The sequence below is a fragment of the Calliphora vicina genome, chromosome 2, assembly GCF_958450345.1.
Source record: "Calliphora vicina chromosome 2, idCalVici1.1, whole genome shotgun sequence".
Taxonomy (NCBI): Eukaryota; Metazoa; Arthropoda; class Insecta; order Diptera; family Calliphoridae; genus Calliphora; species Calliphora vicina.
Window position 1 is genome coordinate 39,658,980 of NC_088781.1, and position 16,222 is coordinate 39,675,201.

At 30.7% G+C, this 16,222-nt stretch overlaps 1 protein-coding gene across 1 annotated transcript; it reads right to left on the reverse strand.

Moving 5' to 3' along the window:
- Window positions 1–1,487: 1,487 nt before the first annotated feature.
- Window positions 1,488–2,278, reverse strand: LOC135950400 (uncharacterized). The gene is made up of 3 exons (XM_065499946.1): window positions 2,148–2,278; window positions 1,828–1,950; window positions 1,488–1,632 (listed from the first exon to the last, which is right to left on the reverse strand). Exons 1-3 carry the CDS (start codon window positions 2,276–2,278, stop codon window positions 1,488–1,490), a joined length of 399 nt encoding a protein of 132 aa, XP_065356018.1.
- Between the last annotated feature and the right edge of the window lie 13,944 nt (window positions 2,279–16,222).

A 16,222-nucleotide genomic window follows, 5' to 3' on the forward strand; every position in this document is an offset into this window, starting at 1 on the left:
GCGACATCAATCGTGGTTCTTTTTACAGTCTTCCAGCGACATCAATCGTGGTTCTTTTTACAGTCTTTCAGCAACATCAATCGTGGTTCTTTTTACAGTCTTCCTGGTTCTTTTTACAGTCTTCCAGCAACAGCAATCATGGTTCTTTTTATAGTCTTCCAGCGACATCAATCGTGGTTCTTTTTACAGTCTTCCACCAACATCAATCCTGGTTCTTTTTACAGTCTTCTAGAAACATCAATCGTGGTTCTTTTTACAGTCTTTCAGCAACATAAATCGTGGTTCTTTTTACAGTCTTCCACCAACATCAATCGTGGTTCTTTTTACAGTCTTCTAGAAACATCAATCGTGGTTCTTTTTACAGTCTTTCAGCAACATCAATCGTGGTTCTTTTTTACAGTCTTCCACCAACATCAGTCGTGGTTCTTTTTTACAGTCTTCCAGCAACATCAATCGTTTTTCTTTTTACAGTCTTCCAGCTACTTCAATCGTTAAGAGACCCAAAGTAATATCTTGAAACAAATCGTGCCCTGACAGCGAAAATATCTTAACCAACCATAATTTGGTGAAATCTCATAGGTACCCTTACAATTTTATAGCAAACAAAAAATAAAGCTCGAATCCACATAATCCATATGTGTACATTGCATTACAACAAGCAAACAATCACAAAGAACGTCTCCTTTAAAGTTTGTTGTTATGCACTTGAGATATTTGTGAGGTTAGAGCTCAAAGTGTTCTTACAAAATTTAACATCAATCTTAAAACAGGCATTTCTTAATTATAATTGTACAACTTTTAGTCGATTTTCAATACGAACATCCATTGTGAAATTTGGATTCAATTATCAATTATCTTTAGATTTTTTTTTGGGGGACATCTTTAATGTATATATTACGTATAAATCACTAAAAACATACTACTAATAATAGTATCTAAACCCTTTTTTTAATATCAATTTAATACAAGTAAAATAATCTCGTTAATGATACGATTACATGCCACATTTTAGATTTGTGTTACAATTGCAATTCATACACGATTTTTTTTTTTTGTTAATTTTATTTGAATCTCTTTTGATGAAACAAAAAACTACTTAAAATTCTTTTAGGGTTCGTTACATTCAAGTTGCTATTGTAGTTGCTGTTTGCACTTGATAAACTGTTTCGTATTTCCACTTAAAATTATTTACAAATAAACAAAAAAAACAAGTACTCGTTGACGTTCATACTCGCAGAGAGCACGGTACACAAATAATGTTGGTGCTTTGTTGTTGGTGTTACATTTTGGGCTTCTTATTACACTAGACAACAACACAGCAAAAAATACTAAGCGAAGAGCAGCATGATACAGCAAGCATGATACACTTCAGACAACAGCATGATGTTGGAATAAAATTTCTGTTACTGGGTTAAAGAGTGGGCTGTAGGGATGGTTGCGTGAAATGTAGGAGGTTGGGGTGGGGTGGGTTGTAGTGCTATTTGTATTCATTTCGCACCAATGCCATATTTTAAAATATGCTGCAGGCGTCTTCTTTCTTTGACACTTAAAACATTTTCCAGTTGTTCTAGTGTCAAGTTGATCTCGCGCTTTGAGTGCAAAGGAAGCCAAAGTGTTGTGATGGCAAAGGTCCTAGAAAACAACACAAACAACAGCAAATTAGAAAAAACTGCATAATTTTTAAATTCTATTTAGTTCTATTCTAATTTCTCTTTGTTCTTGACAAAACAAGGTCAATGGGAACAAATGCTTGTTAAATAAAATATAATTGTATTTAAATTTTATATTTGTGCCAAATTCATTCGTAACACACTTTTGCCTACTAACCTGTGCACCCGCATGGCATCTATGGCATTTGGTTGCATGGCCTCCAGTTGTTTAATTTCCTTGCGGAATTGTTGATTGTAACAATGAAATGCTTGTTTGTAACGCTTACGGCAAATCGTTTGGCTGCCACCAACACAAACGATATCGAACCAAAGAAAATTGTTGGCAAAACGTTTTGTTAATACAGGAAATTTAACCAGAAGTTAGGAATCATTCAAAATGCATTGTGAGCAGCAACAAAGCAGCAAAAGACACCAGCAGGAAATTCAATAATTTTTAAATAAATTTGATGGGAAAATATTTTGTTTCTTTACACTTACTAAGAATCCTCTTGAGTTTCAAATGGCTCATTTTGTGTACTAATGCCCACTTTACGTGCTATGAGTATGCGATACCATTGCTTTTGTAAGGCATTCATGGGCCTCTTGAAGGGGTTCACCGAAAATTCCATTGTTCTCTTAAATTTCTTTAGAAATTTGCAGATAGTTTCAATGACTGTGTGAAAGCAACTGTTTTTAGTTAATAATTTTCTTTTGTTAAGTAGACCTTGTTTATTTGATTGCCATGGTAAAAAAACAAAAGTAAATCATTTCAAATTATGTTCACAAATTATTGATTTTTTATAACCATGAACCTATAACACAACTCGATAGCGAAAAAGGGCTGCTTAGGAAAACATGTTTTTCCCCTACAACACCACAGTGGGGGAAATGAAAAAAAAAAGTGGAAATAAATCTGTAACTTCTAAACGATAGCACATGGCTGTAGAGGAGGTGTTGATAAAATTAAGTTTTGAATTTGGGCTTATACTATTAAGGGGGCCGAGTCACAATGCCCCAAAATGGGGCACCTCGGGTATATCATGTTGCCACACTTTTGATTGCGCTATGATTTGAAAGATTTTATTCTATATTTCGAATCTGCTGAACGAGATCTACAAAAGACAGTGCTTTTAGCCATATATTATCTCTTACAGTTTACGAGTTATTCGCATTTGAAAAGTAAAATTTTATTTTTTTACCTATCTTGGTCTGCTTTGCTAACAACGGATCCAATTCTTTCTCGATTTTCATGAAATATCGTTTTTTGAATTAACAACAAATTTATTAATAACCTTAAGAAAAATTTGTTTCCAAACCTCTATTGAGGCAAAAGTTGTGTGCATTCAAACTTAAACAAAAAAATAAAAGTTTTTTCGCCATTTTTTCGAAAAAAGTACTTACATTAATTTTAAATTATACAAAAAATAAGAAAGAGTTAAATAATGTATTTATATTTTTCTGAAAAATAACATTTCGGGAAATATTATAAAATTAAAATAATATCACAATTCGTATTATTGCGTGGTCCCGAACCTTCCGAAATATACCTATTTTTTATGTAAATTTCAAATTTAGACAACATTTTCTCTAAGCGCATAACTGCTTTCAAAAAATTAAGACCTGTTTTGTATGTCCCAATATGTTCAATATTGTGCAAAGGGATTTCATAGCCCCGAGCTTGGTGCCTTTTATACATCCAAAAATCAGTTTTTTGGGAATTGTGGGACTTTTTCACTTTTTTATTTCTATCAAAAGTTTCTATATAAGTGTAAAATTTCATAACCTTTATGTCAACAGCAGAACTGCTTTACGCACGTCAACAGCAACATACCTGGGTATGTTCATACGTTTTGTATGGTGCATGGCGTGCTGTTAGCATACAAATGCTAATATCTAACGCGTTTGTTGGAATATCTGTATTATTTTTTTTTATTTTCTTAGAAATTGACAAAAGGTTTAAAAATTTTATGATAACCAGTTTTACTTTTACATTTAGTTATTGTTCTTTGAAAAAAGTGGTTGTCAAAAAATGCTTTTTATTGAGTTTTTGCAAAGATACAAATATTTATACCCAAAAATATTAGTCTAACACCCACCTTAAAGTATACCGATCGACTTAGAATCACTTTCTGAGTCGATTAAACGATGTCCGTCCGTCTGGCTGGCTGGCTAGTTGGTAGAGTTGGGTTTATTAGCTCAGTGAAGTGACCGCTCTTTTCAGCTCAGCTCACTGAAATGAACTAGGTCGCTCTTTTAGCTCATTAGCTCAGTATGTTGTATAATGACCGTTTCATTCTGAGAATTGCTTGAAGTGAATTAAATCAATTATTTCTGTTGTTAGTTGTAAAAACACACAGCCTTTTGACAATTAGAGATTTATGCGTGAAATAATTGATTAAAATTTAAAAAAATCAAATTGTATTTTATTTAAACTAATATTTTTGCGGAAAAAAGAGTTAATTTTTTATTATTTCTAATTTCCGATGCTAACCAAATGTTTAGACAATATTTGTTAAGCAGAACATTCACTAACTATAAGGTATTCTTTTACCACAAAATAATTACCAAAAAACTCAAGATATTAACTGGAATTTGAAAAAGGAAAAATATTTTGATGATCTGATAATTGTGATCCAAAATAAAAATGTGACAATAACTAAACCAAAATGAATATTGTTGCAATTTTTTGGGTGTTTTCCCATTTACATAATGTTAGTTATCAATTGGCAAAATATATATTTTTTACCTGACTTTTACAACTTATATATATATGATCAACCAAATTTCTACTAAAAATACGAAAGAAAAATAGTTTTGTGATACAATTTGTATATTTTCAACATTAACTTAATTATTTTATGATATAACAATATATAAATAGAATTTCTGAATTTAAGGAATAAGATTTTATAAATCTTATTCCTTAAATTCAGAAATTCTAAACTGTCATTCCAAAAAACAGCGAAAAACCCACAATAGGTCGCTCATGGCAGCTGACAAATGTTCTGTTGATGTAGCAGTATAGTAAAAAAGTGCATAAGATATATATTTTCTAAAAAAAGTGATTGAAATAATATTGCTAATTTAATTAAGAATATCAGTACTTTGTATTTTTTTAATTATGTGTTTTGTTAGATATAATCCCACTAATGTATTTTTGAAATAGTATTTCCATTACAATTATTATTTTAACAATAACAATTATGTATTTCCCTTTTTCATTATTTTTTTATGAAATTTACTTACAAACTGTAGCAATACTCTTTCTTAATTTCATTCTACATCACCATACCACAAATAAATTCACATTCATTCAATAGCACACATATAAAAATTCCTTCATGAAAACAAAAACAATTTGAATAACTCTAATAATTCTTGAAACAAAAATATATACGCGTCAGCATTCGAATGATCGTTTTATTTTTGTAGGACACAATATTTACTCACTTTTCAATGTCAGTGAGCGAAAGAATGTTACAGAATTGACGAGTAAAGTGAAACATGTGAAACATTGAAGATGACAAATGAATGTGCTTGTGCAGCTCTTTCGTGAGTACTGAAAGAAACATGAGCATAAAACAAAACCGCTCAGTTGAATACGCTCAGTGATGAGCTGAAAACGCTCAGTATGATGAATGATTCACTTCGCTCAGTTGAGTGAAAAGCTCAATTGAACTAGGTCATTCATGAGCTACACAACTCTACTGGTTGGCTGTCCATGTAAACCTTGTGCGCAGAGTACAGGTCGCAATTTTGAAGACATTTCGATCAAATTTGGTACATATATTGAAACTGGATGAAATCGGTCCATTATTTCACCTAGCCCCCATACAAATGTCCTATCGAAATTGGACTTTATCGGCCATAAATGTTTAATTTATATATGTATCTATACAAATTTCGCTCCAAATAAATTTCATATATACAAAATTCATGTTACCAAATTTTGTTACGATCGGTCCATAATTAATCATAGCTCCCATATAGATTCGCTTCCGAAAATCACTTAAACGTGCATAAATCTCCTAAAAATGTTGGTATATACACAAAATTCAACAGAAATATATAAATCACACGACCTAATTTCAAAGTGATCGGTACATAATTGGTCATAGCTCCCATATAAGGCCCACTTCAGAAAATCACTCAAAAATATAAATTATTGAAATTTTAAAAGAAAAATGTTTTTGCTCTTTTACTTAGTGTAGGGTATTATATGGTCGGGCTTGACCGACCATACTTTCTTACTTGTTTAAATTATTATTATTTTTTTATTAGCAATACTTTTTAATGAAAACTTACAGTTATATAGACTTTACTATTAGATATAGAAAACTAAAAACAAATTTTGAAATTTGTAATCACGAATCCCGCAATTCCCAAAAAAGTATTGAAAAATTCAAAAAATGGAATTTTTTATTTTTTTTTGCTATAACATCCACACCAGTAGCGGGGTTATTGGAATTCTTTACAAAATAATTAAAAACATATTTGGTCATCTAAAATAGATTACCTTATTTTGATATCGAATACGCGATTTGAGAATTTTTGCCCTAAATTTGAATTTTACATACAAACAATTTTTAAATTTATTTTCATTTAAAATATTTAGTGCAAAGTTAGCTTTTCAAAAAATATAAATTCCTAATACAGCTTCTTTGAAATTTTTTAGATAACTTAAAATTAAAAAAAGTAATTTTTTCCCAAAAACTAGCGAAAAATCGCCTTTTCAATTTTTTTAAACTCAAATACATATAAATACATAGTCAAGATTTTTAAATAATTATTTTTTTGTTTGACATACAGATTTGTTGTTAGTTCAATAAAAGAAAAATGGAGAAAATCGTCCCGCTGTTATCAAAAATGTGGAGTAGGGTGGGTAAAAACGTTGAAAAAATAACATACTTATCAATTTTATCATTATATTTGCATGCGTTTTACTATGGACACCCAGGTATGTATGGGTTCAACTTTGTAAATGGGCTTTATCTTCCAAACGGGTGATCCTATCCTAACCAAACTTAGGACAATTGCGGAAAACAGTTTTGGCTAGGATATCAAGAAATTTCAAGTCAAGCCGAATATTCAATTCAGAGATACATCATTTTTAAAATGCAAAACATACCCAGGTAAGTTGCCATTGACATAAAGGTTAAAAAACAATTCATAAACAAAACTTTTTAATGCATTTTAAAAATTAAAATTTTATAAAAAAATCTGCTAAAATGTTTTATTCCCATATTTTTGAAAAAAGTCTTCCATAGTTTTTTTTTAATTATATAAAATTTTGTACATTTCTGAAAAGAGGATATAATTTCCTATTCAGCTAGTCTCATGAATTTCTTCATATATGGATCGCAAACAAAAATTTGCCATCATTTTTAATTTTTTATACCCACTGTGCCTCAGCGAATATCTGAAGTCGTAAAAGTATTTAAACTCTGTAAGAATTAATTTCTTATCACTATACAGAGTTTTGCTGAAAATGGGCGGGATTGTATTAGTGGGCGTGGCATCTATAATACAAATTAAATAACTATTTTCCAATATCTCGAGAACTATAACTGTGAAAGTCTTCAAACATTATATGAATGGAAGGGATCGGGGTGAGTCACCTTCCCATATAAAGTAAAGTAAATATCTTGAGAACTATAATTACGAGATTATGCAAACATTGTCTCTTATCATTTTACATAATTTGGCTGAAAATTTTCCATCTTTAAATTCAATATTTCCAAACTCTTTTTGTTATATGATTTATCACAAAAGTTTGCACTTATTTAACATATATTTACACAATTCTTTTGGGATTTAACCCATCAAGCAAAAGCCAAAACACTACATTTACATTTTCAGTTACTTTCAAAGTAAAACACACCTGTAAAACCATTAAATTAAACTTATTTTTGGTGATTTTTTTTTTTTGTATATTCTTCATCTTTATATTTACTATAAAAAAGAATTACAACAAGAATATTTACATAATATTACTTTTTTGCACCTTTACACTCTTGAAACATTTCAAAAGCAACAGCAGCAGCAACAAAAAAAATATAAATAAATACGAGCAACTTAAAACAAGTAGATGCCTTTACAAAGAGCGCATATTAATATTGTTAAAGTTAAAGGTTTTTGTAAAAGTCTCCCTCATACAAAAAAATGCAAAAAAAAAATATTGTAGAAGAAAAAAATAATATTTTGTTGAAAAGCTGGACGCAGGTGTTTTGTACGTGGTTTGGTTTTTTATATTACAACATTAAGTTAATATGCAACAACAACAAAAGCATAAACATCAGCAGCAACATTTGAAGCTTCAAGCAATATGCTTAACTTAAGCATTACAAAAATATCAACATCATGTAGATTGAAAAACATTAACAAATATGAAGGGTACGTACGAGTAACTACAGCAGGATTTTTAGAATTTTTTCATTCTTAACAAAATTTGACTTGGCTTTCTGCAACATTTTCCACACATTGTATTACAAATAGAAGACAAACACATATATATTTACAATATAAGTAACATTTTCGTCTTTACAGGACTAATTCAGACTATGCTTGAATTTTTAACTAAAAAGGACTAAAATTCATAGATGGGAAACTAACTTATTTATAAGGGCCAGATAAGACGTATCCACCAAAATTTTTGCAGTTAAAAGTGGAAAATTCCAAAGTATGAAAAGCATATTATACAACTATACATAACGTTATTGAATGACTGACTGATTCAATATCACCCAGCCAAAACGCCAAAAGGAAGAGACATGAGCATTGCACAGTGGTTTAGAAACTTTTTTTGGAAATAATTCGGTATCTTGGGAACTATTGGAGATATTGTTTCGAAATTTCACATGGTATGAGCTGAGGTGTTTACGTTTGATCAGCTTCCTAGCGCTAATAGGGGCCCCTCAAAGTTGGTCAACTCGGGTCTCAAATTTTTTAAAAAAATCGCCAAAAATCCATTTATGATCCGAATGAGCTGAAATTTTGAATATAAATAGTCCTTGAGAAGATCTACAAAAAATACGCTCTCTATTAGTTGAAGAGATATTCAGGTTTATTGATTTATTTTTTTTAATTTTGCTCGATCTTTTTATGGTTTTTTTAGATATGGCGGGCCTTCGGAGGGTCGAAATTTATTTTTAAAATATCAGCTATTTTGAGGTTAAAATTCTAAATAAAATAAAAATAACTTGCTAAGAGTTATCTCTTCCCTATAAAAAGTTATACGCATCCAAAGTTGGAACTTGTAAAAAGGACCGCATTTTTTACGTTTTTTCCTAAAAAAGCACATATATTTTTTCTTTTGTAGAAAAAAAATTTCTTCGGGACTATTTATAATTTTTATATGATCCGGAATGAATACTTAATGCAAAAGCGTGTAAAGAAAAACTTGGCTCACTTAAACGGACATACCACCCCCCAGTCCTATCCAAACTTGGCCAATTTAAAAAAGAAAAATTCGGTTTGAGTAAAAATTCTAAAAAGGCAAAGCACAGATTCTCTCCCTATGTAGATCCACCAAGAAGAGATTCATTTATTTTATTTATTTTTGGTAAATTTTTCATAAAATAATGAGATATGATTTTATGATATGAAGTCATCCTTCATTTGTTAAAAAATTTTTGACCAGCAAATTTTTCACAAATAGATTACCCACCTCAGTTACACATTCAACTATTAGAAGCGATATTAACTAAACTGTATTTTGAAGTCATATACACAGATCTATAGTAGCTTTAGTTTAGTTTTGTGTAATTTTTTTCCAGCTCCTTTTAAAATTTATTGTATGCACTTTAAGCACAAGTTGTACTTAATTGGCAACACACTGGTGCGTAGAGACGAAAACGTTATTTGTAGACGCACTCAAACACACTTGCAAACAAATATTCAATCATATATAAACTTAAAGGAGTGTACATAAGTATTCCGTAAACAAAAATATACTCTAGAGGGCTTTTTCCATTTCCCTGTGCTGCTGCAAGTTACAAAAATTGTTGCCATTTTTTTTTTGCCACCAACAAAAGTAATACGAATAGCAACAGAAGAAATGAAGGCGTTAAGGTGAAAATTTATTATTATTTTTTTTCCTACTCACTTTTAGCTGTTGCCTTTTATTATTACAATGATTTTCTGTTGTTGTTATTGTTGGCTCTTACATTTATTATAAAAAAGTACCCAGGTATTAACACAATACTGTAATAGTACCAACATAACAGCAACCAAATCATCTGAGTAGCAGCATCAGCAGTACCAAAGTACATAGCAATTCAACGGTATTTGGCGAGAGAACAAAAATGAAAGCAGTTTAAGGCAGCACACGGTAGTATGTACCGAGAAGAACAGCGTATAAATAAAATGGAAATCCTTTTTAATGAGCACTTTCTGTATAACAGTAAATAATAATAATAAAAAAAAAGATTGAAGTAAAATGAAAAACCCATATATCTTGATGTTGACATGTGGGTGAAGTATAAATTTTGTTCTTGTGTTTACATACTTATACATAACAGTATAAGGATGGAAGGATACAAATGTTTATTCACATACATACACAGTGGGTAGCAAAATAATATGAAATCTTTATTTTGTTCCATTTTAGATTTAATTGTTGTTCTTTACTTAGTCCCAGTTTGTCGTTATTCGTTTATCTTTATTTAGATTCTTTATATAATCCCAGTTTAGCTTCAATCGTAGATCTTTATATAGTCCCAGTTTAGCTTGAATCATGACTCTTTATAAACTTAGTTCCAGTTTAGTTTCAATAGTGGTTCTAGACCCAGTTTAGATTTCATTTTGGCTCTTTATATAGTTCCAGCTTAGCTTCGATCGTGGCTCTTTATATTGTCCTAGTTTAGACTCAATTGTGACTCTTTATAAAGTCCCAGTTTAGCTTCTATTGTGTCTATTTTTATAGTCCCAGTTTAGCTTGAATCGTGGCTCTTTATATAGTCCCAGGTTAGCATCAATTGTGGCTCTTTATATAGTCCCAGTTTATCTTCAATTGTGGCTCATTATATAGTCACAGTTTAGCTTCAATTGTTCCTCTTTATACAGTTTCGGTTTAGTTTCTATCGTAGCTCTTTATATAGTCCCAGTTTAGCTTCAATCGTGGCCCTTTATATAGTCCCACTTTATCTTCAATTAATCCTCTTTATACACTTTCAGTTTAGCTTCAATTGTGGCTCTTTAAATAAACCAGTTTAGTTTCTATCGTAGATCTTTATACAGTCTCAGTTTACCTTTAATAGTTAGTCCCAGTTTATCACCGATCGTGGCTCTTTATATTGTCCCAGTTTAGACTCAATTGTGGCTCTTTATAAAGTCCCAGTTTAGCTTCTATCGCGTCTCTTTTATAGTCCCAGTTTAGCTTGAATCGTGGCTCTTTATATAGTCACAGTTTAGATTTAATGTTGGCTCTATATATAGTCCCAGTTTAGCTTCAATTGTGACTCTTTATATAGATCCAATTTACCATTAATCGGGGCTCTTTATATAGTCCCAGTTTAGCTTCAATCATTGCTCTTTTTATAGTCAAAGTTTAGCTTCAATCGTTGCTCTTTATATAGTCCCAGTTTAGCTTTTATTGTGGCTCTTTATATAGTTCCAATTAACCATTAATCGTGGCTCTTTATATAGTCCCAGTTTAGCTTCAATCATTGCTTTTTATATAGACAAGTTTAGTTTCTATCGTAGCTCTTTATATAGTCCAACTTTACATTTAATAGTTAGTCCCAGTTTATCACCGATCGTGGCTCTTTATATTGTCCCAGTTTAGACTCAATTGTGGCTCTTTATAAAGTCTTAGTTTAGCTTATATTGTGTCTCTTTTTATAGTCCCAGTTTATCTTCAATTGTGGTTCTTTATATAGTTCCAATTTACCTTTAATCGGGGCTCTTTATATAGTCCCAGTTTAGCTTTAATTGTGGCTCTTTCTATAGTCAAAGTTTAGCTTCAATCGTTGCTCTTTATATACACCAGTTTAGTTTCTATCGTACCTCTTTATATAGCCTCAATTTACCTTTAATACTTTGTCCCAGTTTAGACTCACTTGTGGCTCTTTATAAAGTCACATTTTAGATTTAATGTTGGCTCTTTATATAGTCCCAGTTTAGCTTCAAATGTGACTCTTTATATAGTTCCAATTTACCATTAATCGTGGCTCTTTATATAGTCCCAGTTTAGCCTTAATTGTGGCTGTTTATATTGTCTCAGTTTAAACTCAATTGTGGCTCTTTATAAAGTCTCAGTTTAGACTCAATTGTGGCTCTTTATAAAGTCTCAGTTTAGCTTATATTGTGTCTCTTTTTATAGTCCCAGTTTAGCTTGAAATGTTGGCTTTTTATATAGTCCCAGTTTAGCTTCAATTGTGACTCTTTATATATTTCCAATTTACCATTAATCGTGGCTCTTCATGTAGTCCCATTTTGGCTTTAATTGTGGCTCTTTTTATAGTCAAAGTTTAGCTTCAATCGTTGCTCTTTATATACACCAGTTTAGTTTCTATCGAAGCTCTTTATATAGTCTCAATTTACCTTTAATACTTTGTCCCAGTTTAGACTCACTTGTGGCTCTTTATAAAGTCACAGTTTAGATTTAATGTTGGCTCTTTATATAGTCCCAGTTTAGCTTCAAATGTGACTCTTTATATAGTTTCAATTTAACATTAATCGTGGCTCTTTATGTAGTCCCAGTTTAGCTTAATTGTGACTCTTTTTATAGTCAAAGTTTAGCTTCAATCATTGCTCTTTATATAGACAAGTTTAGTTTCTATGGTAGCTCTTTATATAGTCTCACTTTACTTTTAATAGTTAGTCCCAGTTTAGATTCGGTCGTGGTTCTTTATATTGTCCCAGTTTAGACTCAATTGTGGCTCTTTATATAGTCACAGTTTGAACTTAATGTTGGCTCTTTATATAATCCCAGTTTAGTTTCAATTGTGACTCTTTTTATAGTCAAAGTTTAGCTTTAATCGATGCTCTTTATATAGTCCCAGTTTAGCTTCAATCATGACTCTTTATATAGTTCCAATTTACCATTAATCGTGACTCTTTATATAGTCCCAGTTTAGCTTCAATCATTGCTCTTTATATAGTCTCACTTTACTTTCAATACTTAGTCCCGGTTTAGCTTCGATCGTGGCTCTTTATATTGTCCCAGTTTAGACTCAATTGTGGCTCTTTATAAAGTCTCAGTTTAGCTTATATTGTGTATCTTTTTATAGTCCCAGTTTAGCTTCAATAGAGGAACTTTATCGATGCTCTTTATATAGTCCCAGTTTAGCTTCAATCGTGGCTCTTTATATAGTCTCAGTTTATATTTAATTTTGGCTCTTTATATAGTCTCAGTTTACCTTTAATCGTGGCTCTTTATATAGTCCCAGTTTAGATTTAATTTTGGCTATTATATATTCCCAGTTTAGCCTGAATCATGGCTCCTTATAGTCCCAGTTTAGATTCTTTATATAGTCCTAGTTTATCTTCAATCATGGCTCTTTGCATAATCCCAGTTTTGCTTCAACCGTGGTAAGGAATTAGAATTTCAAATTTATTTTTATTTTTAGGCCACACATAATCTCCACTGTTATATACAGTAGCATGATTTAAAGGTTCATCTTGTTTAAATATTGGATAGAGGTAGCATGGGTTCACAAGTTTTATTCGCTGGTACTCATTCCTCTTAATGTAAGTGTGTGTGTGTTTGGCTACAGGTGTATAATGATTTTAATGCACTTTCAACTTAAGTATGTTTATGGGCCCTTATTTATAATATGTAAGTACTATTTTTATTAACAAAAGTGTAGAAAATAAAAGGGTTTTTTCTGTAATACACTTTTGATTTAATTGTTAAGTATGATAAAGCTTGATTTAAAATTTATTTTACCTCCTTCTTTAGGTGTAAAAATAATTTAACAAAATACTAAATGAGGCTTTGAAAAGTGTAGGTTTTAAATTTTAATGACAGTAATTTACAGCAATTTTTATTGGTAATAATATACAACATTACAGCTGGGTATGCTAAAATACTTACTTCTTTCGAATTTTTTTTTTATATTTCAATTTAACAAAACAACTTGTTTTTACATAGGCGGATTCCAATTTAATTATAACAATTTTAACAAAGCGACTTATATGGTACAAGCTAATTTTTTGCTAAAAATCAATTTGACAAAAAGTTTATATTTTTTAGTTCAAGTTTTAAAGAAAACTGTTGACCTTAGAGAAGCAAAAGAAAAAACGCTAATTGTTTATTGGGTAGTTGTGTATAGATAATGTTTATATATAATATTTCTACACAAAAATGTTTGTTAGTTTTTACAGTTTTTTCGCTCTCCTAAAAAGTTGACGTTTTCGAAAGAAGCCGTTTTGTCAAATGTCCCCAGATATGTTTAGATCAAATAAGGAAGACATTGGTAAAATTTGATTATATTGTCAAGTGTTTAGAATTGGAAATATGATTTTATTCATGAAAATAATGACATTTCTTATATAGTATCAATATTGGCAATTAAACAACAATTGCACAAGCATTTTGCTTGTCTGCAGATGTACCCAGAGTCTCTGGCGGGAATTGAACCCGCAACCCTCATATTGATAGCCCAGCACACTATCGTCTAATCTAACGGGGATTTTAGTTGAATATAAAAAGAACTGTGTCTGTTTCGCCAACAAATATCTTAGCCTATAAATATTCCACATTTAATAACTGTAGACTTCTTTAAAAAAACAAACGGTTTTAATTTCTAAAATATCAGTTGTGTAAATCATTGGCCGGCATAAAGAGAACTAGAAATTATAATTTCTTCTCATTATTGAAGCTAAACTGGTCTAAGAAATACAATTGAATCTGAACTGAGACTATATAAAGACCCACAATTGAACGTAAATTAAGACTATATAAAGAGCAATAATTTAAGCTAAACTAGGACTTTATAATGAGCTACGATTGAAACGACACTGGGACTATATAAAAAGCCAGAATTAAAGCTAAACTGAAGCTAAATAAAGAGGAACAATTGAAACTAACTGGGACTATATAAAGAGCTACGATTGAATCTAAACTGGTACTGTATAAAGAGCGACAATTGAACCTTAACTGGAACTATAACAAGAGATACAATTGAAGCTTAACTGTGATTATATATAGAGTTAAAATTAAAGCTAAGCCGATAATATATTGTTACGTTTTTACCTTTTAAAAACATGGTTTATTTCCTTTATATAAACCGGATATTATTGATTGCAAATAAAATCCGTTTACGTTATTCATCCGGTTTTTTTTACCGCATGGTTGGTGGCATTACAAAGACGTGGTAGGTTTATGTTTCGTAACATTATGGTTACCGATCCGACTTTCAGTTGAAAATTGTAAGGCGGTAATCCGGGTAATTCCAGCGAGTTTAAAAACTTGGTTGGATAGTTGACACCATCTTGGGAAGTAACGGAATCCACCTATTTGTACGTCATCAATTCGACAATAAAAACTTAAATTGGATTACTACGAACAGCGGCTGGACTGATTTGCACAAAGTCAAAATTAGTCATATCGGTGCAGCCGTTTTTTATATCGATAAAAGTTGGCGTGGTCAAATTTTCTTTCAGTAAAAACTTAAATTGGATTAATACGAACATTTAAAAAAAATTTGCCAAATCGGTGCAGCTGTTTTCCGATTTTAGATAAATCAAAAAAAGTGAGCGTAAGAGTGGGCGTGGTCAATTTTTCTTTCCGTAAAAACCTAAGCTGGACTATGACGAACATTTTAAAAGAAAAATTATCCAAAGCGGTCCAGCCGTTCTCAACTGATGCAATTACCAACGAACGACATTTGATTTTTATTTATATAGATGTAAAACAACAATAGTTCAAATAGTAACTGAAAATGTTTATACACATTTATAAATTCACACAAATATACAAACTCGTATACTCGAATTCTAGAGCTTTCGATGTTAATGTTAGCAGCTTAAACATTTAGTGTTGCCATAGTTATTTTTTTAGTACTGATTATTTAGATGATGTAGAGGAATATATTGCTCTACATCTAAATAAACAATACTTTCCTAAAAATTTCCAAAAACTTTATTCACCCATAGATATTTAAACATAAAATATAGAAATGTTCTCTTATTGTAAACCCAAACTAACTTGATAGCAAAAAATCATAAAATTTCATGCATATTTCCCCAGAAAAAATTTTGGTAATTGCAACTAGTTACCGCATACATTATTTTGTAATGAGTGGTCGTTACCCAGCCAAATAGTTTATTTAATAGGTACTTATTTTTATACAGGTTGATAATGAACATTTGCATTTGGCACAGCTTTTTTTGCAAGCTGGCTTACTAGGTAAGCTGTGTCAAATCCTAGATTTTACATTTTCCTATTTTTTTTTAAACGAAATTTCGAAAAAATTAATGATATTGTTTTCAATTCTTAAGAATATTAAATGAAGACTAAAATCAATAATTTTAAATCTTAAACCAATTATTGGTTAGCGTGTGGATTTGAGATTAGTAAAATTATTTAAAATTATTTCTTAACTCACTAACCGGCCAATTTTATTTCG

Coding starts and splice junctions, on each gene's coding strand:
- LOC135950400 (XM_065499946.1), bottom strand. CDS start 2,278: ATGGAATTTTCGGTGAACCCCTTCAAGAGGCCCATGAATGCCTTACAA. Junction 1,951..2,147: donor GAAACTCAAGAGGATTCTTA/GTAAGTGTAAAG, acceptor TGTTGGTGGCAG/CCAAACGATTTGCCGTAAGC. Junction 1,633..1,827: donor GATGCCATGCGGGTGCACAG/GTTAGTAGGCAA, acceptor GTTGTTTTCTAG/GACCTTTGCCATCACAACAC.